Here is a 26,335-nt window from a genome sequence, read left to right as displayed (position 1 = left end):
AATTTCTTATAATGGTTTTAAAAGAACCCATCCAACTGATTTTTTTTTTTATAATCATGATTTCACATCCATTTAGAAATAAACTACCACGATTTTCTGATCTAAATCATATTTGTACAAAAGACTAAATGATAGATATCAAGTGCCAAATACGCCAACGAGAGCATCGAAATAAAAGTGTCTATAGATTTGAAACTTAAATCAACAATAGTAACACACCAAAACTAATTAGAATGATATATTAGGTAAATTTTATACTAATTAGAATAACATAATGTCTTGTCAAGCTTTTATCTCCCTATATTATTTTTTATTAAACTATGTTAAATTATATAACATAATTAGATTGCTAGTCAACCTTACCACAATAATAAAAAATAGACTTAGAAAGACCAAGAACAAAATAACATCTAAAAAATAATAAATTTATACATAATTAGGTAAGATTTGTTAAGGAAAAAACAAAGAGAAAGCCAAGAACTTAAGCATTATATATCAATTACATAGACATACAATCCACTATTTTTATACATAGAAAGTAAAAGTCAATATTTATTGAGATAATAAGCAAATCAATAAAAAAAAACCTAGATCAAGATGAAGACGAAGTAGATCTCATATGTCCTTATAAATTCACCTATTAATGACTTTGATTAACTACACTCATATCTTGTACAAATCTACCTTTATTTTTTTTCTTTATAAAAAATTAGCCATTTGTTATTTTCGACGAGATATAAAGCATCAATTTTAAATTAGTTAAGGTTTCATTTTCCTCGAAAGGGAAAAATGGAAAATTATGAGAGGTTAATTTAATTAATAATGATGTAGTTATTTCGATTGAGAGAGATCTTGCATAGAAAAAATTGCATATTCTTATCACATCTTTGCCAACTAAAAAATATCTTACAGAATCTATGATGATGATTTCGCTTATGCAAATTTAATCAAAATTATGTATATAAGTTTTTGTTTGATAAGTATGGATTTTCTTCTATTCCATTACATTCTCTATATCTCTATTGCTAATTTGAACCAACTAGGGTATTTTTTATAATTGATGAAAAAAAATGCAAGTGCTAATTAGCATACTCACGAGGAGGTCACAAGTTCTTTGTGAAATAAATTAAATTAGTTTTCGTCAATGTGCATTTACTTTGATTTGTTGTAACTTATAGTTTGATTTATTTAGAGCCATTTTTTGAAAATGGTTGCTATATATCTAAGTTATGTATCGGGAAGGACTAGCCCCTTTATCTAGCTTATTATTATTTTACAGACTTTCTATTCAACAAAAAAAATATAGCAAAATTTACATTTAACACCGTATCTTTTAACGTATTTATGGGTTACACCCTTCATTTTCACTATTTATAAATCAAGCACAACATCATATTGTTAGATTTATTAATTAAACTCAATTAAATTCCTAAGTTAAGCTAACTATATAAAAGATTATGAAAATATTTCCAGCCAAGCTATACTTACCCAACCTATTATACTCGAGTAAGAATACCAAATAAGAATACCAAGTGAGAATATCAAATAAGAATACAAGTAAAAATATCAAATAAGAATATCAAATAAGAATACAAGTAAGAATATCAAATAAGAATATCAAATAAAAATATCAAATATATGATATACCCTAACTCAAGATAGCAAAGAAACCTAGGTTAGATCCTCGTTAATGATGGATCTTTGGCTAGCCGTAGTCTTTCAAAGAGATGAATGTTAATAATTGATCACTACATCTTCCATTATCTTTGTCTTAAAGTTTTATAGGTTTCTGAAAATGAGAATGTCTATTATCTTTCTTCTTGATCTCTCTATGCAATAATATAAACATATATGAGAAGAATCCCACTTAAGGAAAATATATTTTATAAGGTTAATTTGATGGAGTTTTATATTGCACCTATTGTGCTCTAAAAAAGAGAATAAGAAAGAAGCAATAAGAGAGAAGAAGAAAAAAAGAAGGTATTTTAGTTATTTTAGAAAGTGGTTGATGAAATATTCTTTTTTATGACATCTCCCATAAACTGTGTTAATATAAATTTAACCTAGAGTGTTTTCAGTATATATTTGATAAAATATAATGTTCTATTTGTAAATAATAAAAATAGAGGGGGTAAACAATAAATATATTAAAGGTAAGGAGTTAAATTCAAATTTTTGAAAAAAATATAACACCTTGTAAACCAAAATAAGCACTTAACTCCATATGTTAAATGAAAAGAAAATCACTTCTACTTTGATAATAATAGTAGTATGTATATTAAATGGTAATATTTGTTTTAACTATCACTCATTAGCATCACTATCTCTAAAATATAATGGGCACATATCTCTCTTTAATTATGTTATTATATCAGTAAAATCTTTGTGAGAAATTCTCTCAAAAAATTGACTAACTAATTGGAGGGATAAATATTTTATTTTTTATTTCTTTTCTCTCATCTTAAAAATAAATTTAGAAAAAAGATATGGAGAAAAAACTGAAGAATTTTTATTCACCTGTTCAAAGTATTTATATCAAATTTATTAATAAAATATTAGTGAAGGAGGCGTAGGGGTGAAAACGGATTGGATACGGATCGGATAGTGCTCAACCCTTATCCGGATCCGTATTTTTAGTTCGGATACGGATTCGGATACGGATATTGGACGGATAGCAAAATTTAAAACCATATCCTAACTAAACGGATACGGATAATTTTCGGATCTTAAACGGATATTGATTAAATTTAAAATAATTATAATATTTTATTTAAATATAATTAACACAAAATTATTAAGAGTTTTACAATAAATAATTTTTTTATATGTCAAATATATAAAATTAGAGAAATTAATCTTTATAAATAATATATAATGTATTATTAGTAATAATATTAATACTTACTATTTAAATAAGCAAACTAAAAATTATAAATCATTTAAAAAAATATGCGGGTAAATGGATATCCGATATCCGTATCCGAATCCGAAAAATTTATCCGACCCGTATCCGAATTTTTTTCAAAAATTCTATTCGTATCCGAATCCGAATCCGAGTCGGATAAAATTTTTTTATCCGAATCCGAATCCGAGTCGGATAAAATTTTTTTATCCAAATTCGATCCGAGTCGGGTCAGATAGCGGGTCGGGTCGGAGTTAATCCGACCCATTTTCACCCCTAGGCGTAGTAATATACTTAAATAAGGAGTGTATATATAACCCTTATATATTCACTTCTAGAATATGAGTAGTCTTATTCTAGAATAAGGCTTATTATTTTGGTGTAGTAATTAAATAATAACTTACTTTATTTTGATATAGTAATTCATTATTCTCTCTTATTTTATTCCATATAATTTTTAAAAATAATTTAATAATAGCCTATAATTACTATTTTGCTCGTAGATTAGACAACACTTAATTGCACATCACCTTAGCTACAATTGAGATTTACTCTCTCTCTCCTTTATCTCTTTTCTTACATATCGGTTATTTTAGTGAGATAACCTCTCTCTTTCCATTATTTTTGAATATTGGTCATCTCACGTATAGTTGAGATTCCATATTTTTTTAGACTAGTAAATTCTATAAAAATAAAAAAAATATTAAGCTCGCACTCTTTTCCTACTGTGCACTTATAACCCATATTATCTCACAGTGCATTATTATTTTCTCGTAGTGTATGATTATTTGATATATAGTACAAATTTTTTTTCTATAGTGCAGCCTTAAATCCCGTATTATCATACAATGTATGATTATTTTATATAAAATAAAGAGTTATTTGACTTATTTCCACACAATGAGAGCTTATAACCTTACATTAGCCCCAAATGCCTGTTTATTTTCTTGTGGTGCATGGTTATTTAATATAAACGGTAGGGTTATAATTATTACTATTTATATTAGTATTGAAATAAATATCAGAATAACTTATGCTAGCATTAGTTTTATTCTTCTGTTATTAAAAATTAGAAAGATGTAGTAATGGGTTAAAAGAGCTGTGAGTATGGGTCAAAGACGTAATTAACCTAAGTTCAATGTCGGTTCAGTTGAACCGGCCGGTTTTACAGGGCGGCTCTTTTTTATTCTTTTCCACTCTGTAAGTAAAAGGAAAAAGAAAATTTGTGAGAAACGATCCGTCCTATCTCGTCTTTTCTACCACCGCGAAAAAGCGTAGAGAGAGAGAGAGAGAGAGAGAGAGAGAGAGATTGTCTTCAGATCTCCGACGTAGGGATCGGCGGCTGTGGCGGTGGCTGTGGCGGTGCATGAGATGGTTGGTCGATCGGATTCGGGTGGCGGCGCGGTGTGAGTACCCGTCGGGACTTGGATCGCCCTCACCATGTGGTTCAACTTTTGGCGATCAAGAAATCGCTTCTCTTTGGACGAGCTCCGGTTCGTTCATTCCTTCGCACTTTCTTGATGCTTCTTAGGGCTTTTGTATTGGTGCGGATCCGATGCCTTGAAGTTTTGAGATAAAGTTTGGGATATATGGCCGGAAATTTATGGTTTTATTTAATTCTCAAGTCGTTGTTGGGCTTGGTGTATCATGGAAATCCTGCAATTTGGTTATGGCCGGGAATTTATGGATTTATTGAATTCTCAAGTCGTTGTTGGGCTTGGTTGATCATGTGGAAATCCTGCAATTTGGTTTGATTTTATTATGAAGATCTCTCAAGTAAAATTGCATCTTGGATTTCATAGAAAAATTTGGAATCTTGAAGGATAAAACAAAATTTCGACGAAGTGCAATTACAAAATAATTTTGATTGTTATGGTTTGAATCTCTATATATGTTACTGCATTCTTGCACATATCTTGGCCTTAAATGCCATTCGTGTATCTCCAGTCAATCCTTGTTCGGAAGTCGTGTATTATTTTCCGTAGTACTCTCATGGCATTTCAAGTTAGTATTGTCAGATGGTTCGTTGAAATTTAGGAGATAATTTAAGGAATAAGAGAAATTACAATAAATAAATGAAGTGTTTTACTCTGAAAAGTTTTTGTTAAGGGCAGTTGCCAGCAATAGGGTATTAATTGAGATGCAGATTCTTTTATGGGAATCAAACACTTTTGGAAGTTTCATAGAGAAAAAGTAGAGAAGAAAATCACTGGTTAAATAGGGAATCCTGTTGACCAACATTTTTGTTGGTTAATACATAGAGTTTAGTAGGAAATCATCCATATTCTATTTGAATGCAGAATTCCTTACACTACCCTTAAATTTGTTAGAGATAACAAAGGTTTGCAAAAGCTATTTTGTTTTTGAAGAACACTCCTAGATTCTTGCGCTGATTGTGAAACAACAAAGGCGCGACTTAGTAAACCTGTTTATTGAAACTTGAAACTAATGGTGGCAATTCAACAATTGTCAGTATAGTTTTGGGGCAACCTCCAAAAAGGTGGCTTAAGTTCATGAGTGTTTCAAGAGGTATGATGTGCTACAGAATATATTAAATTATATCATTTTTATTAAATATTCAGTTATGAAAGAATTGATTGATAATATGACATAATAGGATAAAGGCATAGTTTGGGTGGTTTTTTCCTTCATTTACTGGTTTTACAGCGTGGTACTTTCAATGGCTTCCCACAAAGTACAGAGCCTAATGATCCTGCATAGAGAATTGTTCAATAGTTGTATGCATCACACTTTTTTTCTTACCTTCTTTTACTTTGCAGTTTCCAGAATGTTCTGGTCTCATCTCCTACTAAGAAACAAGCATCTAAACATTCTAATGCCTCAAATAATTGCGTTTATACGCAGTTGTTTTATCAAGTATCAAAGTGCAATTGACACTTGAGTTAATTTTGTTAAAGGTGGTCTTAAGTCTTGAAATGATTTCAGTATTTGACTTTACAATTTTTTATAGTTGTTAACAAGGAATTTGATAGTGGTCACCTCTCTCATGGCTATTAGTTTTAAGCATAACCAAATTGCAATCCGAGTTGTGGAGATTGAATTAGATTAGCTAGTTGCCTAGTTCATTTGATGAATTGATAGAACAACTTTATTGATGTGGTTCTAGTGGTTGACCTTTCTATAAAGCCTCATAATCATTTTCATGGAGGTTCCTTTATTTGTTAGAAACTAGCAAGCCAACTGATTGCTCGACAATCATCTTTTCTTTGCATTTTCATTTTAGATGCATGCAGAAACCAGTATTTACAAGTTGCATCCACTATTTCTTTGGATATCAGTGTTTGGAAATTTGGTGCTGATTTAGTTGATGATTTGATGCATATACATTTTTAGACTTTCCTACACGGAATCTTGTGGATGCAAGCTCAAGATCTGTCCTCAGCTCTTTTCCTTCATCCATGTGCAGATCTTCTGCCAAATTAATGAAGGCATGCTGCGCCACTGACTCACTGGAATTATTACACTTTTGTTGATCATTTAATATAATTGTGCGCTACAACATTACTTGACTATTTCTTAGATTAATCCCATAGTGTTGATTTTAGTTGGAAGTTACCTAAATCTGGTTGCGCTGATGATATATTTTGCTGCAAGTAATGGGAAATGGGGCTGAAATGGGGAATATAGTAGTATGATTCTATATGTTCCTACTTCCTCATGTGTTGCTAACTTTTTTTTTTTTTTTTTGGTTCTGATCCATTGTCCTTCATATGGCACAAATAGAGTCGGAAAATTGGAGACCTGGAGTGTTCATGAGACGAGTTCTCTTATATTATTCCTTCTCTTTTTAGCTTCAAGCACGAAAGTCCTTTCTTGCGAGATCATGAGTTTCACGTATACTTGAATTTCTTCAATATCTTGTTTTGCTGATCTAAACCATCTGTTACAGATATTTAACTGACCAGCTGCAAAAGATTCAAATTGTGAATGAAGTTAACAAGGTAATTGCTATTTTGAAGTGCTTCTACTTAGGTAGGATTTTCCTATGGATTTTTATGGAGTGATGCTGGATGTGAAGGATTTTGTGATTGAAGCACTGAGGTCGATTGCAGAATTGTTGACATATGGTGATCAGCATGATCCATCATTTTTTGAGTGAGTTGATCAAGTTGGTTCAGTTTCCAAAATACTACTATTTTATTTCCTCGTCCTATTGAACTGTATGAATTTTAGGTTTTTCATGGAGAAACAGATTATGGGTGAATTTACGCGCATATTGAGGATTAGTAAACAGCAGAAAGTTTCTCTTCAGTTGCTTCAGACGATGAGCATTATGATCCAGAATTTAAGAAGTGAACATGCAATTTGTGAGTATCAAAACCTCCCTCCTTCCTTACCATCAAATATGCTTGGGTGAGCCTTCTATAATGACATGCTAATCACCAGTATACACGCTAATTCACCTAACCATCATGTTCCTTGCAGACTATATTTTTAGCAATGAACACATTAACTTCCTCATAACATATTCTTATGACTTCCGGAATGAAGAATTGCTGTCGTACTACATATCATTTCTAAGGTTTGTAAATGCCTGTATATTTTGCCAATACAGTAGTAGTTTTATATATTCTAAGTTTAACGTTATTTATTGGTTCTCATGGTTTCATTTATTCTGGTCTCTTGAAGGGCAATAAGTGGAAAGTTGAACAAGAATACAATCTCATTGCTTGTGAAGACTCAAAATGTATGAACTTCACGTCCCTTTTTGCGACCTTTGAATTCCATACTGTGTTCTTTAAATTTTCTTTTTCTTCTTAATTGCCTAAGCCACCTTTCTAGTTTACATAGACACATATATGTGACATTTATGCTCAATAAAGGTTTTCAAGCTCAGTTTACTCAAGTTTTAGACAGTTGAATTTCATTTGATTGAATTATTCATCTTTAGTCAGTTGTGTTAGCCAAATTCCAATTATGGTTAATCTACAGTGTACTTTTGTGCACCTCAAGTTTAATTACAAGATAGATCAAGCGATAGACTAAGAAGTGGGGTAAATTTGATTTAGTTGTGCCATATTTGGGCACCTAGGTCCTTGTAAAACTTGATAATAGAGTTCTGAATTCTGATGCACTTGTAACTCAATCTTGACCATAATAGGAATCTAACCCTACTGAATATGGTCGAAGAGTTGTGTCCCAGTTCACAAGCTCTCGTCAATGCATATGGTTTTGGTAGGAATGTGGGTTGAGATGCACATATAATTGCATTTTTTGGAGACTATTTCTATGGCTTGAACTCATCACTATATATGGTTATTTGAAGAATTTCTTTTTAGGTGAAAGTTCTATAGATTTAAGACCCTGAATCACCTACTGAATCATGCTTAAAATATCTAAGAGTCATATTCCACTTTTATAAAATTAGTAGCTTAAGCAGGCCCAAACATCTACACGTGATGGGCATGACTATCCAAAAGAGATCAGAATTGATGAAGACTATTTGTTAATGGAAGCTGATGATTTATTCCTATCTACCATTGGACAAAACATTTCCCTCCTTTCCTTTTAATCTCTTTTTCGCTTTGCAGCTTGAGCTAATAAATTCGTTCTTATATTTCTCTTCTTTTCTTCTCTAATTCTTTCTGCCTTGCTCTTCTACTATCTTTTTTAATCAGTTGACTGTGTTCTCTTCTCTCCAAACCTAAATAGGGTCAAAACTTCTCCATGTGATAGGCACAGAAACAAGCCTATTTGTGAAAGAAGGCCAAAGAATATTCCTCTCTACTTTCATACAAAACCTCCCTCCTTCCTTACCCTTATTTTTACTGCTCTCCATTTCTTCTCTTCCACTATCCTTACAGTCAGTTGGCTTTGTTCTTTCTTTTCTCATACTTGCCGTTCCCATACTTCCTGTATTTCCTTCTTCCTCTAATTCCTTCCGGTTTTCTATTTTGAGCCAAATAAACTGAGATTTATCCTTCTTTTCTCAATTCCAATGGCATACTGTCTACTTTTTAGGAGCTTCTCTGGTATTTCAGATTGTGTCAGTTTCAGTTCGTGGAGAAAAGATGCATAGCTTTCTTTAACCCCTGTGGCACCACAAAAGAATCAATATTAGGAAAGTTTTGTAAGCAAAACTATGGGAGATTAACCAATGCATTCATCAGATGCTGTAATGATAAGAGTTTTTTATATAAGCAAATGAAATAGTGTACACAATTTTTATGCTGATGTTAAAATAGTAGACATGTAGTTATAATGCTTATGGATTATAATTTGTTTAATTGGTGCACTTAATAATACGCTATGGCTTACTTGGAAAGTTTTAGATCAATTAATTTGAATATTCTAGGCAAAGTGGCAAGGTGATTAAATCATTAAAGTTATGCAGAAGATGTTTTGAACACATTATATTTGTGTACAATACGAATTGTTGTTTTATCATAGTTAATAGATTGCTTTTAAGATTAAATATTATTTTAATAATTTTTATAAATAATAATAATAAATATGGATTCTCTCTCCTTTATCATTTACCACCTCATGATCTTTCTCCTTTCATTTGCTAATTTGCCACATCTTTATCTTCTCCACCCTCTCACCATCTCTCCTCCTTTTCTCCTCTCTGTCCCACTCAACCAAAACCACTCTTTTTCTCGATCCTACTCAGTGCTTTCCCCTTCCTCATTCCACCATCACCACCGCTACGACCACCGCCCCCTCCTCGTCTGCCATACCTATCCTCTCATATTCCTTGTCGAACACCATTCCTCCTCTGATATTCCACTCTGCCACACTGCTACAATGACAATAGTTGTTTATAAGAATAAAAAGAGGAAAATAGTTATGTGTCATTTTGGAGGAGAGGGAGAGAGAAGAGAAGAGAGGAAGAGGTGGGTTGGTGTTGGGGAGAAAGAGGTGAAGAGAAGGAGAGAGATAGAAGTGGGGAAGATGATGACATGGCAAAGATGGCTGAGGTGGCAAATGATAACGAGAGAGAACCTGGATCTATAGATAGTTTAGAAGTGCTATTATTTTTAAAATTTTATATTTAAATAATATTAAATGTAAAGAATAGTCAGATGCATGAATGAATTATTTCATGCCATGATAATTGTATCCCCACATCATGGATAATATATGATTGAAATTCATTGGTCATGAACCATATAATTCACTTTGATTCTTTCTTTTCTTTAAAATTTGTTCTTGCCTTCATTCAGGATGAGGTTGTTTCCTTTCCACTCTATGTTGAGGCCATACGGTTTGCTTTTCATGAGGAAACTATGATCCGCATTGCTGTGCGTGCATTGACACTTAATGTCTATCACGGTAAGTTGGTAAGGCCTCAATTCCTTGTTTATAACTATATATGTGCTCTTTCTTTCTATTTCTTCAGTTATCTTTTATTTCATTATTTATTTTTGTTTACTCTTTTTGTTTCAGTTGGGGATGGATGTGTTAACAAATATCTTTCACGCAGCCCACTGTCAGATTATTTTTCAGATATGGTTAAATTTTTTCGAAAGCAATGCATCAGCTTGGATAAATTGGTTTCTCAGTCTGTTAGGTAAGATCGCAATTTCTTATGTTGGAATTGGTTGGCAAAAATTCCATGTTCATAAATGGTACCTCTTTATCAGATGCAGTCATCTCAGGATAATCTTAATATTGTATCGTATGCTTACAAGATTCTCATTGCTCTCATTTTGTAACTTGTCCTTGGAGTCTTCGTCCTGCTAGTTCTGATCCTTGACTTCCTTCCTCTACTCCTCCCTTTAGGTTATTCCTCGATGGTAGAATCAACCTTACACCAGCTAGCTAGAAACCCGCGTTATGCATATCTATGGTGCACCTTTCTACATTCATCCTTACTCCAACCACCTCTTATTGTCTTTGAGTTCTCTTGCTTTCTCCTTCTATTCTTACCCATTTCTCGATGCCTTAACCCTTTTTATATGTCATCTGCAGCTATCATCCTTGCTAAAGTGCTAATATTGGAATAAGACACTAGCTATAACGTTAGGAATTGGGTTAGATGAGAGGGTTTGATGGTAGGTGGAAAAGTAAGGGTTAGTGAAGTTTTGGTGGTTGAAAGCCAGGGTGGCAAGCTGTGAGATATTCAAGTAGTGCTTCTGCAGATGATACTTCATGGCCTTCAGACAACTTGTTGTTACTCAACTCAGAATATATGTAATATGCTATTATATCTTTTGAGATGAATATATGTTTTACTTATTGTAGTCCTCTTTCCGTACTCAAGAAATATTTATGTTGCTTCTAGCCTTCTAACAAGCATCCCCCGGTGGTACAGGAATCCAGATTCCTCTAATTTGTGTTCCTCCATTCTTGCTGCGGTAGATGAAATTGAGGACAACTTGTACTATCTTAGTGATGTTATATCAGCTGGTGTCCCTGATCTTGGAACATTAATAACTGACAATATATTGCAGCTTTTGGTGTTTCCATTGCTGCTGCCTACATTGGAAGATCATAGAAATGTAAGTGTTATACTATGCTTTATGGAATCAATTGCACAATTAATTTATGTAATTTTATGAATAACATCTTCCTTCTCTTTGTTATTTTGTTATGCCAGGGTGCACCAATAAGCATCACTACCTCTTTATACTTACTTTGTTGTATACTACACATATTTAAAAGCAAGGATCTGGCGAGTATTATTGCTGCCACTCTTTTCTATCCACCAAAGTATTTTGGTATGAAATACCAAGCCACACCAAATGGCCGTGCTCCTGAGCATAGCGTATCTGAGCTTGTCCAGGATCATGACTGTGATTCTCTTGGTCCTCCTATAAAGATGGAAGATTCAGAAGTCCCTGAGCTAGAATCTGTTTCCTCCCATTGTCTGCACAGTCATTCCTCTTCACGTAGTGATCATGGTTCCAATACATTGAGGTATTATGAATATTTGTGGGGCAGATTATAGAGGTTTTATCTTGTGAAATTTGCATTTTTATTCATTCTCTGTATTCAGTTTGGTTTAATTATATCTGATAACAAGATATCTTTATTTTGCTGAAAATAATCTGTTAACCTTGTAAAGAAGATTTAACAAGTTCAAGTAATCGACTATTGTTGTAAAATGATTCTTTAGAACAAAAGGCATGTATTTCTCATTTACACTTTGAGCTGTCCAAATAATTATTACCAAAGATCAGTAACTTAGATTTCACTCCTTAACTTTTCTGTGAAACAAGTTCTGTCTACCTATGTCTTCGATTTATATAGGATATGAGAAACAATTCCATTTTCAAATGGTGAACATAACTTGTTGTGCTCATTCTGCCAGAATCTCTAGGATAGTTTCTCTTTTGCTTCTCATAATTATCTTAGAATCTAATTGCTAATTCTTCTCCTAATTGTTTCTATGGGCCCCCAAAACTGTCATTTTATCTGTTTTCATGGTTTACCTAAAACCCTTGTCTTCTCCTCTTCATTTTTAATGATTCACTTAATGCAGTTTATGGGGCCATTATCTCCTCATTCTCGAGCATAATAACTTTCCAATAAACCAAGTGATTAGGCATTTGTAATATGAATGTGTCTGTCACTTATCAGTTACAATATTACATATGGGATTAGAGTTGAGAAAGTGTTTGTCTGGGCATATGTCTAATCTGGGGGCAGCTAGCTAACCCAGTCTACTTTGAAATTTTTAAGCATTTATCTTCAAGTTTAGTTAACTAGCTGGTGGGGGGAGTTTTACAATTAATGGATAGTGGGGAACTTGGGGTGGTGAAGGAGATGGAGGGCATAGCAGATTGTGAAGTGTTGAGGAACCAGAGAGCAAATTATAAGAAAGTTGGAGATTGTTCAGCCGGACTTTCATTGTAAGAGTAAATATATTTTCATAGTCTGATTGGATTCTTAACTAGGATTATTATATTTTAGATTTTATTCATTGAATCAGTCTTTTGAAAATTTTCTTCGCTTCCTAGTGGATGTGTGTGAGTGGTGCAGGAATGTTCAGCCCCTCAACCACCCTATGTTTGAGGCTTTGAGCTATCCTTTGGTTATATACCTACATTTGTATCAACTTCTAAAACATTTCTATTGGTAGATTGGTGTGCCTTGTTGGATATGTATTTTATTTAGCAATTTACAGAATATGTTAAATCTCATATTCTTTTTTTTTTTTTTTGGGTTGAATATATTAGCTTGGTCACAGGTTACCTATAGCTTCTTATGTTCTCTGTCTGCGAGCTGTATGCCACTAAGTGGAATTGTTATTAACAGAATACATAATATGTTCAAGAGTACTGACACCACTTCTCATTGAACTGATAATTGGTAAATAATATGTCCAAGAGTACTGAGTACTGACACCATTTTATATTGAACTGATGGTTGGGTGGTATGTATATTGCAGGGAAGTTTTGCTATCGTATGTAGTATGTGGAGATGACTTGCAAGCTTTGGGTTCTTTAAGTTTTTTTGCCACCTTGTTGCAGACCAAAGGTCAATCAGAGATTACTATCTCTTGTTTCTGCTGTTTAAATACCATGATGCAGTAATTATTGAAGTATGCATCAGTTTTTGTAGAGCTTGATGAGTCAATGCTAGATGGACTCGGAATTCTTCCTCAAAGAAAGCATCATAAGAAGCTCTTGCTAGTATGTTTCACTTATCCCTTGAACTTGTAAATTTTATTTGGCTTGAAGCGCTACTTGCTATTTTTGTTAGAGTGGACGGCAAAATTTAGCAGGACATTAACTTTTCTTTCCAGTTTGAGTGATTGTAGTTTAGCAGCTTATCAACATGTACAGTGTCAATGACTAATTGACATTCTTCATGCACCAACACTGCAGTATTTTCTTTATATTATATATCAAACTTGCTCTGAGTAACTATAGAACTATCTTATTTTTTTTTCACTAGGCATCACCTAACTTGGCCATTTCCCATAGTATAGCTGATTTATCTGTCCAATTTAAATGTGTATGTAGAAAGTGATGAAATGCATTACTGAGAGTGACAGGAGAATAGATGTGCCCCTTCTTATGTCTGTTAATTCTGTCATCATTGCTTAATAAATTTTAGCTCACTGTAAGATGAGCTTCTCAGACCTAAAGTAGGATGAATTTCAGTTCTATCGTGACAAATTACTTCTCATATGTACCTGCATCTTGTGCCTATGTCTCTGATTCCTACTCCGCTTTACTTACTTTAAGATAAGAGTTTATGATATATTATCACTCATCTGCAGCAAGCTTTGGTAGGTGAAGACTCAGCTGAAGAGCAGTTATTTAATGCAGAGAATAGCACAAAAGATAACATAGGTGGAGACCTTGATAGCTACCTGAGGAAACTTGAGGTGTTAAAATTATCTTATGACAACACATTTAATTTCTTTACTCTGATTGATTGTTGGTTAAAATACAACACCATTGCATTTTGTTTTGGTGTGGCTTGAAGTCGGTTATTTGTTAATGTTGGATTGTTGGTTCCCAGATATTATTATGTTATAGCTCTGTGCATAAAGTCAAAATAGTCAGTGTGGATTAGGACAACCCTAACATGTGTAGAATGAATTAGAATTTCGAATAACTGGGAGTTGCCTTCCCAGTCAGATGAAGAAGGATATGCTTGGAATAAAATGGGAACTCTAGTTGGAGTAATGTAAAACCCCTAACAGTATTGTTGCCAACTCTATTTGACACTTCCATCACTCCTCCCCATTAACATTCACCATCACTGTTGCTTTCCCTGTTAATGCTCACCTTTGTTTGACAGATTTTCTTATGGTGGTGTTGCATTGAAGAAGATTAGGGACTTGGGGTTAGCATCACACTCACATCTATTAAGTTTTTACTCATGCGGATTGGGTTTTGGATCCAAAAGGAACATAATTAGTGAAACATGGGTACAGATACTAGATATTTATACTACATAATATGGATACGTGGATACGACAAGTTTTTGAAAATCAAGGGTATGATACTAGAAGGGCATGGGGGTATGTATGTACATGTATATATATTTCTGCAAACAAAGATTATATTTCTGTATGCTTTCATTGTAGTCAATTTAGGTTATTATTAACTTATTATTATTATTAAACTTAAAATATATATACTTAATCACATCTTTAACTTACCCAAAGCTAGTCTTTTATAACAAATTGTTAGACACTTTATTCAAAACAAAGAGCTTTGATCTATAAAACATGAGTTGATTATGCATTTTTGGCATGAAATCCCAACATTTATTCCATTCAAGTTAGTAGATTATGCACAAGAAATAACATCTAGGATCAACTTTCTTATAATTTTTATCACTTTCCTTGAATATTTGCTATGAAAGAAGGGTTCTTAGAAGTTAGAATGTTGTCAATAAGAGAATCTAGTTTAACTTATTATTAGACTAATTAGAACATTGAACATTTGCCATCAAGTCATGTCATATGATCATCAAGTTGCTTTACATATATATTAAATTGCACCATTGTCTGTTTGTACATTTATATCTTGAGAAGATGAATGTAATCTATTGTTTAACTACACATTACATATCTTATATATCAAAAGAGAGTAAGGGATAAAAAATAAAGTTAGTCTGGAATTAGGTCTTATACCAAAATAAAGTTGGTTTCGGATTAAGTTTTATACCAAATTTGTTTTGGACAATTGTAGCTCTCCTTTATGTGTGTGTGCCCCAATTTTCTTGGAAAGCAACAGTCCACTTCATGAGAGAAGCTGCTCATTAATTATTGCAGAACAATAGGCGATGACTTCTCCAAACTTAGAGGAGGAAGAAAGTAGATCTGTTTTTTGAGAAAGCCACTGATCAAGTTTCAGGATATGCAGAACTCTGGCAGAGGATCTGATATTCCAATAAGCTCAACGAATCCAGAAAATTCCTGTAGATGAAATAGAAGATTTCAAGGGACTTGTATAGATGGAACCAGAAATAAGGAGCAAATGAAATAGAAGACACAATAACAAGAAAAGAATAGATAGAAGATGAGAGAGAGAGAGAGAGTATGAAAAGAATATGACCAAGCAGTAAACCAACTGATCCTGCATTACTCTCAATTCTTTTCAAAATTTCTTGTGAGAACACTTTCTTGGGCCACTCTTTTGTGTTGCAATATTTGGAGTTTAACTACTTAAGACTATAAGTCATGGTTCGGGATCGGCCGAACCCGATCCTGATCCAAACTCTCTCTCGTACTCTCTTGTTTTCTTTCACTCTTTTTTTTTTCTCCCTACCATATAACCATTATTTCTCTTACGGAGAGATCTAGCTCCGGCGAACTTCGACGAACTCCGGTATATAATTTTTTAATTAATTAATTTATTTCTCTCTAAATTTTTTTTCATTTCTTTCACTCTCTCCCTTTTTCTTCTCTTTTCTTTTTTTCTTCGTCTTCTTCTTCACCGCACCATAGTTTTTTTTTTGTTTGATTTTCTTTCACTCACTCTCTTTCTAATCTTTTCTTCTTTTTAATTTTTATTGCACCATAGTTTTTTTTCTTTATTTTTTTATTTTTGGTAAACTTTTTTCTAAATTGCATTTTGAAATAATATTTAGAATTTTATGTAATTAAAAAGTTCGAAGTCCTGGCTATTGATATGGTCGATACGTATTGTTTTTTCAGAAGGTCGATCCCAATCTCGATTTTTCAAACCTTGACTATAACATACTTCAAACAATATCAACTCAAATCCCCTAAGAACTGCGGATCTAGATTGACAAAGCTCAGGTTCACATAGGATTCTTTAATTAGGATAGTGATTCGCGAAAGCTAGGATTTTGAAAGAACGCTCCTATTTACAGTTCCAAGTGAACAATACCCATAGATAGCAATTGTGGCAAGAACCACTTTTTTGTTCTATACCTTGCATAGAAATACAGGACTTAGATTGTAGTGTCTAGACTTATTTATTATTTTTGGCTGTTGAGGTGCTCCAAAAGCTTGATCAAACAGGAGAATAGGACCCCAAAATCTCTCCATATTTCAATGATTTAGATTTAGCTTCATCAATTAGTATTAGATGTATTGAAATTTGGTTAAGATGCATAGACCCTAATATTCTGTGGAACTGTAGATAGCCGTGTGGACTGAACTTCAAATCTGATGTTCCCAATACAGGTAAACTTGGACAAGGAAGCCAGTTTGGTTGGATAATAAAATAAATCAATCTAAAGTCTATCAATATCACATGTTTCCGCGTATCAATTGATTTCATGAGAAACTCTGATTTCATGACTTAAAATTCTTATTGTTGGTCATAAATGGAAAGTGAAAATTTAAATACAGACCTTACATATACACTCTTTCACAATTTTTCGCCTTATGTAACATTTCTTCTTGTTTCCGTTCTTAGGGAAAACCAATTTAAGGTTCTTCGGTCATCTTTAAAAAATGTTGCGTAACATTTAATGGTAGAAGGTTTGAAGCATAATAATGATTAATGAATAGTATTTATTATACTATATCAGTATATCTTATCTTTTCTGTTCACCTTTTTTTTAATATTATATTGCATATTCAAATATAGGCTGTACATAGTTTATGATTGTATTGCAGCTTATTTATGCAATCCAAAGTATTGATTATCACGATTTCTTTCACTTACATTATATATTCTTGATTGCTATGTGGATCCAATCAAAATCTAGTAATGTCACTCTTTGGAATTCCATTGCACGTTCAAGCATTTAAGATCCTTATTATGATGTCACAGAAGGAGATAGTAAAGGAAACGAAAAGTCTTATTATTTTGGTTAATTGAATCATGCACTGATTTCTGTGCTCTGCCCAACACAAATCCTTTTTGTTGTTAATAATAGGCTGGTATGAATTGTTTACTCCTCTAATGTGTGGTATGGGCATATTTCTGTGCGCTGCCCAACACAAATCCTTTTTATTGTAACAGTAGTTCTTTTTATTCTGAATGATAAGGTGCCGTGATCTTCGATTTAGTATTTAAATTCTTTGCTCACATTTTTGGCTTAATATGAGTCTAATGCTTATTCTATTCTTATTTCAGGACCTGTATGGGCTAGTGTGTCATCAGACCAAGCATCGAATAAGCCCTGAAATGCATAGATCTCAGGTTGGTCGGTTAATTTTATATACCTATTGCTATCTGTTATTCTTCTCCCTCTCTCGTACTTATGCTTTAGAAGCTATTTTCAATTTACAACCTAGTGCTTTATATAATATATATTTTCTAATTCACAAAATTCATTCAGAAATGTATCTTATTATTTAGAATCTTGTCGTTCCTCTGATTCATGTAGTTGGATCATAAATTTGAAGAATTTCAGATCCTTAAACTGAAGCCTCAATTATTCTGAAGCAGTGTTAAAGAGTATAGTCTCTTTGAACTTTGAAGTTGATTATAATTACTATTTATTGTGTTAGCATTTATGTTCTGTAGGTGCTCGATGCATTAGTCAGCCTTTTCTGCAGGTCTGATGTATCTACAGATGTAAGATGGGTTGGTGGCTGGCTTTTCCGGCAGTTGCTGCCTCATGGCGAGGAAGAATTCACTGCTTTTCATCTTAAACGACTCAGGGTAATCCCAAGTAGTGGTTTCTCTATCTTCATTTTAATATTCTTGTCATTATCAGATGCTTAATTTGTTGTATTTAATCAAGTCATTGACACAGAGTTAAAGATCTCCTTAGGTACAGCTTCAAATATACTTTTTACCAAGTAGTTCAAGAAATTTTGCACTCCTAGGTGATAACTGGTAAAATTGATATTTCTGTACTACCCTCTGAAACAATTAAGTAAATTGCTTCTCTGTCATAAACTTCTGGTTGTTAGTACTAGTATAAGAATGACACTTCATTTTGCCACTTGTATCTGCTTTTTTATAGTAGTGTCACGTAGTCTGCACCACACCCATCTTATTATTTATTACTGGTATCATGGAATATTGCATATTTTAAACTGAGATCCTCTACATTTTTTTAATGGTTGCTTGGGAGTGACTGACTGTCAGGAGTTCATAGATACAACAACTAAAGTTGGGCGAACAAGTAGCTGCAATGAGTATGAGCACTACAAATAGGCATGATTAGAATGATTGGTGGGATTGACCTTTCTTCCACAATATGCTCGTGTGAAGCCTAGCTTTTCTGATGTGGATTGTCTAAATTGATGGTGAATAATTGGATCTTCTAATTCAATAGGTCTTTAAGTTAAAGAGTTGTATAGGGGGGTATGATGCGCTGAATTTTGAAAATGTTCATTATCAAGGTGCAGTAATCTACTAACCTTTGCTCTGAGAGTCTGAGTTCTTTTTGGATTTGAACAATGCTCTAGAAGATATCTCTTATATCTATAGATGCTAGCTTGGTGCTGGTATAGAGATTTCTTCATGCCTACTGGCCCATGCTGGCTGCATGGATCAGATTGGACCAATGTGTGCCTAGTCACCTTAAATGGGCCAAGGCATTGTTAGGAAATTGATCTACATGGAGTAGCATAATTAAGTACTTTGCAGTACAGTAGCTCATGATCTAAACTCAGGTGTAACTTGTTATACTTGATTCTTTGTGCACTATGAATTAGGATCCTATTGATAGTAAAGATGGCCCGAGAAGGATGTGTTTTCTGATCAAAGCCACTTATTTCCTGCTGGAAGCCTGGAATACCTACACGGTTCTCATCTGTACATTATTTACTAATATCTAACTTCGTATAATATGCACTCAAAATAACAATAAAACAACACTAACGAAAACTTTTGGTACCAAGTATTTTAGAACAGCTATAAGGACCTTTTTTTTTTTTTTTCTATTCAGCTTTGTGTTGGACAAGGTTTGTCTCATCATTTCTTTCTCTGCGTAAGGCGACACTTGGTATAACTGTATGGGTTGCTCCTTGTATCTAAGAGGTTCTGCGCTCAAATATTAGAAACATCCTCTTTAGATATGATTGTAAGGTTGCCTATATTCTCCCTCTCCTAACCCCACATAGGCGGGAGCCTTATCAAGAAAATGAAGGTATTGTGCTTTACTGCTTTTTTTATTTGTTACAATTGTCAATGGAATTTTTTCTTCCAGAATATTGAACCACAAAAGCTGGCTTTATAGGTGTTTTTGTTCTTTTCATTTTTCTCTCTTAATGCTATAAATACTAGTTTTCCAAACAAAGCCTACATAACAGTAGATAAAAAATGCAAAAGGTGACTAAAATTGCTTTCCATTACTTTTCTCTCTTTTCTGTTTAGTTACCAAATGCTTATTCTTATTGTTTCATTTCTTTACCTGTAATGCTCCACATGGACACAAAAACCTTAGCGCATAACAGCAGTATTCAGACTGTGCCAAAACAGTCCAACAATTTCTGGTTTGGCCAGGCAGATGTTTCTTGTTTTCTAAAAAAGATTTTCTTATTAAATATAGCCTGCTTTGCACAGGATTCACTTAAGAAATCTACTGCTATTCTTTTGGGGGAAATCAAAGGATGTTGGTGTGATTTACTTATTGCTGTTATTGAAAATGTCTGGAGGAGCTGCAAGAAAGGTACCATCAATCTTGTTGGGGCTAAATGTTTGTTTATCTTTATAGTTATTAAATTTGTCTTGTACTCATTCTAATATATTATGAATCAGCAATTGAAGCATCATCACCTCCAAAAGATCCCAAATCTATAATCTTAGCATTGCAGACAAATTCCTCTGGAGGTCAGTTTTGCAAATCATATTATATGTGATTAAAATTGTTCTATTTCTCTTCACAAGCAAATCTCATTAGTAACAATATTTCTTAGAGTACTCAATGCTGTATGGATGTTAATATTCAGTATAATAATGTTTCAGGTGAATCTTCTATAGCTGCTGGGGAAAGAATGCACGCGACGGTTAAGGTCAACTCTATTTATTTTTGTTATTATGTGGTTACTGTTATACTGAGTTATAATGATGGTAATAATTATTCTTGCTATTCATATACTCTGTTGGTATTTATTTATTTATTTTTTGACACAAAGGAATTAGCCCCTTTTCAGTCGGAACTTAAAACACCCCTAATTTTATAGAACATGACAGAGTTAAGGCATGATAATGTTCACAGATAGAGAATTACTAGAAATCACATGCTGACACTAACACAAAACAACAATTCCTAGAGACCACAATAGCCTAAAAATCAACCACCACAAGCATCCAAAAACATAAATGTTCAAACAACAACCACCACAAGCATCCAAAGATATACTCTGTTATCATATTTCGTTAAATTCAAGAGCTCTTGAAGTTTCTTTTATGCAAAAGATATGGTTCATGCATATGCCAATAAATCAGCACAATTAATTGTTTCTCCATTGACTGGAAGTAAGCTGCATGAAACCTTCATATTAGAAAGCCTTTTAATCGTGGTTTCAAAAATCAGGCCCTGATCTAGGCCTGAAATTAGTCATCTGATTAGTTTCTGGTGGGTATTGGCTATTTCAGCTGGTGCCAGATCCAGATCAGTCAATTTGGGACAAACAGGTTGGATCCATTATGGATCGAGACATCAAATAATTGATGTCTCCATTCTCTCTCTCTCTCTCTCTCTCTCTCTCTCTCTCTCTCTCTCTCCTGCCCCCTAAGTAGAGCACTGGTGCTTCTTTGACACAAATCCAGCCTCCGTCGACCTTTGGCGACCTCAGTTATGTAAGTTGTTTTTCATTTTCTATTCTTTTTTTCTCTCTTCTCTTCTTCACTGCAGAAGCAGAACTTTTTTTTTTAAATTTTCTTCCACAATCTCTCTTACCCCCTTCTCTTCACTACAAATCAGAACTTTTTTTTTTTAATTTTCTATCCTTTGTCATTTTTCTTCATTTTTTCTCTTTTGGTACTTCCACTCTTTTTTTCTCTTACTGCGGTTTCTTCACTTCTGCACTGTAACAATATTTTATACTCTCTCTCTATTCTCTTCATTTATTGAGTTAGAGAGTGATGAGGGAGAGATTAGAGAGCAACCAAGAGAGACATGATGATGATGAGTGCAAGAACTACTATATCTAGTTTGGAAATTTTGAGTAAGTGAATATTTTTTTTAATTTTAGGCCTCATATGAAAGTATTTTTCAGTCATTTTTTCTGTAAATTTTTATAAATTTTTCTGTATTTTAAAATAATAACTAGAATTTTACGTAGTAAAAAAGTAGTTCGATCCGCTATAGGTGGGGTCGATATGGCCTATTGTACCATTTTTTGGTATCTGATCATGATCCCGATACTTAGAATATTGCTTTAAATTGAAGGATATGAGACAAGATGAATAATTGTTAGCATAGTTATCAAAACTAGACCGGACATCGACTCTGTTAGGGGTCGAGTCACTAGGTTATTGGTTCAACTAGAGCTATCAAAAGAGCTCATCGGCTCATGAGGCTCGTGAGCTCAGCCTGTTTAGAGCTTGACTCGAGCTCGGCTCGAGATCTAAATGAGCTGAGCCGAACTGGATTTTTAAGCTCAAAAGGCTAATCGAGTCGAGTCGAGCTAGAGTCAACTCGCTCGAGCTCGACTCAAATAGGCTCGATATATAATATGTGAGATGATATTTAATATCCAGCCGGTCTGGATTCGAATCCTACCTACTAAATGCTATTTTTTTTTTCCATAAAGACTATTTTATGTTCGTCACATATCGGAACCGGCTCACGTAAGCCCATTAAGCCCACGAGCTATTGAGCTGAGCTTGAGCCTCATTGAGCTGCAGACGAGCCGAGCTGAACTTTTCTAGCTCGAATCGAGCTCGAGCCAAGCTGAGCTGGACCTAGCTCGCTCAAGCTCGGCTCGTTTACACCCCTAAGTTTAATCGATGGTTCCCTTAGTTGGATTGCTAGTTTTAAAAAATATTTAAATAATATATAAATAGATCTAAATAATTTTAAAAATAAAAAATATCTATAAAAGTAGTATAATTGTATGTATATCCCTCAAAACAAATGTTATTTATATATAGATGCCTTTATGGTTATTTTCAAGTTATATTATTTAATATAAAAAGATAAAAATACTATTAACTAAGAGAAATACTTGAAAACAAGAATAAGGATATTTTTGTCCTTTTACATCTAAATTGTTCAAATTTTAATGGTAGTTGTATTCAGGCAAAAAATAAGGATTTTAAAGGGTATACGTGCAAAAATTTGTATTTTAAGATATATATATAAATATGAACTTTAAATAGACATACAAGCAAATAAGAGACTTTTCAAGGATATATGTGCAAAAAAACTAATTTAAAAACAGCAGATATGTTATAAACTAAATATTTTTAAAAATTTAGGACTAAAATACTATTAGGATATAGAATAGAATAATTAAATATTAAGACTAATTATGTAATTTGCAAAAAACGTGGACCTGGCCGGTTCGTCAAAAATTAGCCGGGTCGATTGCTTATTCGGTCTAATACCCGATCCGGTCTGTTCACTGGTCTGAATACCCGATCCGGTCCGGTTTTGATAACTATGATTGTTAGTGTTAAAAATGAATCTTGACATTGTAAGAACTTGACATGTAAGGTATGCTTGGTAAGTCTTTGGATGCTGGATATTTCTTTAGCTCTTTTTGGTCTATCTATAATTCTATATGGCGCTCATGTACTGATTCTATTCAGGTTTTTGTACTCCAACATCAACTTCTGGTTTTCTCACTTGGAGGAAATCTAGCTGAACAGTCCACTGTACATTCTGTGGTGAATTCACCTGTGCATTCTGCCCGAAAATTTGACAGTTCAGATGCTCTGATTCCAAAACCTGGCTGTGAAGTAGAATTAGGTATGCAAGATGATTGGCTTTTCTTATTTAGATATATGCAATTAATGATACCATTCAATAGGTTACCATCTGTATAACAATTTTTTTTTCACAGTACTACTTTTTTGTCCTGTATTTAGATAAAGCAGTTCCTTGTCGAATAGCCTTTGAGAGAGGGAAAGAACGCCACTTCTTTTTTCTAGCCATATCTAGGGGAACATCCGGATGGCTTCTCCTTTTAGAAGAATTGCCCCTCAAGCAACAACGTGGAATTGTTCGTGTTACAGCACCCTTGGCTGGAGCTGATGTATGTATAGTAAAGCTTTTAGTTATGAATTTATTGGTGTTCCTATGATTTACCTGAACTACTATATTCCTATTTCACTTCACTCTATTGAAATAAATAAACTGAATCAAAGAAAGGCGGCTAAACATAATTCTTTAGTGATGTCTTATTTTGTGGCTCCTAGTTGAACTTCATTGTTTCCCAGATTTTTCTTCTTTTAGTGAAAAGATAACTAATCGGGTTCCTTCTGGATATTATGATACAATAATGACGTAGTTGGCTAAAGCGGAGTCTTAAGTTGGGAAGTGATGGATTATTGCAGGTTAGAAGGTTCTAGACGAAGTACAGTGGAAGCAAATTATCTTGGAGAAGTGAGAGAAAAACAAGATCGTGGCTTTATGATTATTGGAGCTTTCTTACATTTGAGAAGTTTGATCCACTTGACAAAGTAGAAAAATAAAAAAATAAAAAGAAGGAACAGAGGAACATTTTTTTTCCTAAAACAAAAGTGCTGCGTAAATATGTGAATAAATAAAATAGGTGAATAAAGTCATAAACTAGGCAAATTTGCATTTAATGTCACTAATCATGGAGCAACACAGAAAATAAATTTATAGTCTTGGTCAGATTCAGCTTATGCTTATACCCATTCTGTAGAACATGCTGTAGAGCAAGGGGCTTTAATTTGTTTATGCTTTTCACTAGAAAAGCATACAAGGAGTGAGTTTGTGAAGCAGAAAACTTAGTAAACTTGATGTCTTGTGGGCTGCAAGATAAACATGCAGACAATAGCTGAAAGAGTTTACTGTGTTATTTGAAATGTTGATAGCAATGCAAGTACATGTGCTTTGTTTCTCAGTCTAGTAGACCTCATACACAAGAACTGGGTTTCAGTGTCGACATTACGGATTTCCTGTTCCTGAATGCTTTGAACCATTTATAAGATTATAGCTATGTTGATATTTTGCACTTTGAAGGCTTCAAGGATGGAGACATTTTCCACAAAAGATGAACTGCGTGTAGAAACATATATGTTTAGTGTTTTAGCCAGGGAAATTTGATTCTCATAGTCCGAAGAATCATTAACAATTGAATAAGTTTGATATTATTTTTTCTATTTCTCATTTTGTTTCAGCCAAAAATAGACGAGAAACATCCAAAGTGGTTACATTTACGGATTCGTCCATCTACACTACCCTTCCTGGATCCTGCGAAGCATGATGGCTTTGGTAAAGGCAAACTGCAGATTTTGGTTGATGGGAGATGGACACTGGCTTTTAGGGATGAGCAGGCTTGCGAGGCAGCTGAATCCATGATAATCGAGGAGATGAATCTCCAACAAAGAGAGGTAGAGAAGCAATTAAGGCCATTGCTCGAACTCGATTCACTTGGAGATGCTTGAGAACCTTGTCATCCTGTAGAGGCGGCGTCAGGTACATGGGCTAGGTATTCTTCCAATTTTCCATTGTGTGGAATTAAGAGATAATAATGTTCTTCCAAGGCGGACAGCCAGCGTTTGACATCTTCTGTCGCGCGACAAGGATATGTATATTACTACCTGTGGGTTAGTTAATTAGATGTCACCTTTGTAACATAAAACGTAGAGCTTGAGTCAGCTTGAGTTGTGGCGGCTCAATGCAATTCTTTGTACACTAGGTTGTATCTTCTGTTTTGTAATATACGTATCACAGTTCATTCTTTTAACGAAGCCACAAGGAAGAAATCAATTGTATGTGCTCAGTTGTTTTGACAAGTATATAAAGTGATAGTAGTACTCGGCTTAATTAGTCGTGCTGCAATATTGACCGCAGGCTGCGGTAGAGAAGACGACTCAGCTCCGCTGCCTAGAAAAGCACAACGGATCTGTTCGATGCTTTTGACCTTTTGGGGAAGATTTGAAAGAAGAAAACAATAGCAACAATTTAATAATGATTACCTACTATTAATATTAGTCACATTTGCACTATAAACCTTCTTGTTTCTCGTTTGAGGCTAACTCCGAGCTTGATTAGTTATTTTTATTTTTTAATTTTAATTTTTTGGAAAGTAAACTTGGTTATATATGAAAAAGGTAAAAAGATAGAAGCAAATAATGCATTTTAGTTTTAGTTTGTAGTTTCACCCTATTTTTGTATAAAATGACCATAACACTCTTGGATGTATTTTAGTCCTACAATATTAAACTTTGCTTGTCCTTTTTAATTTTTTAATTATTAGGAAAGAGAGAATAAATATTATTTATTTATTCTTCTCTTATAATAACAAAATCACACTTTATTTTTTTTAGTTGCAAAAAAGAGTTCTTCACCAAATTCTCTCTTTCACACTTCCAATGAAAACTTTATCTAAAAATGTTTAGCTCTATTTTGCCATGCTAAGTCTTTTTCCAGATAGAGTCCTATGATAGTGAATGAGTATAATACATATTTATTTTATTATAAAGG

At 33.6% G+C, this 26,335-nt stretch overlaps 1 protein-coding gene across 3 annotated transcripts; it reads left to right on the top strand.

Moving 5' to 3' along the window:
- The first annotated feature begins 4,129 nt into the window (after positions 1–4,129).
- On the top strand, positions 4,130–25,618 carry LOC140773409 (protein TRANSPARENT TESTA 9). 3 transcript variants are annotated; one of them, XM_073115945.1, is made up of 21 exons: positions 4,130–4,395; positions 6,813–6,864; positions 6,942–7,018; positions 7,097–7,230; positions 7,349–7,445; positions 7,553–7,610; positions 10,090–10,198; positions 10,313–10,436; positions 11,181–11,367; positions 11,466–11,785; positions 13,260–13,348; positions 13,433–13,503; positions 14,097–14,204; positions 17,887–17,952; positions 18,280–18,417; positions 20,272–20,377; positions 20,467–20,538; positions 20,674–20,720; positions 23,467–23,626; positions 23,746–23,912; positions 25,027–25,618. In XM_073115945.1, exons 1-21 carry the CDS (start codon positions 4,343–4,345, stop codon positions 25,291–25,293), a joined length of 2,502 nt encoding a protein of 833 aa, XP_072972046.1. In that variant the 5' UTR covers positions 4,130–4,342; the 3' UTR covers positions 25,294–25,618. The 3 variants fall into 3 exon arrangements, with proteins under 3 accessions (XP_072972046.1, XP_072972045.1, XP_072972047.1); XM_073115944.1 differs by having other exon boundaries at positions 13,424–13,503; XM_073115946.1 differs by lacking the exon at positions 4,130–4,395 and having other exon boundaries at positions 6,812–6,864; positions 7,116–7,230; positions 13,424–13,503.
- The last annotated feature ends 717 nt before the right edge of the window (positions 25,619–26,335 follow it).

The sequence above is a fragment of the Typha angustifolia genome, chromosome 13 (assembly GCF_048772165.1).
Source record: "Typha angustifolia cultivar Huaian chromosome 13, ASM4877216v1, whole genome shotgun sequence".
Classification (NCBI taxonomy): domain Eukaryota; kingdom Viridiplantae; phylum Streptophyta; class Magnoliopsida; order Poales; family Typhaceae; genus Typha; species Typha angustifolia.
The sequence above is the reverse complement of the archived record's forward strand: the minus strand, read 5'-3'. Positions and strand labels throughout refer to the sequence as shown.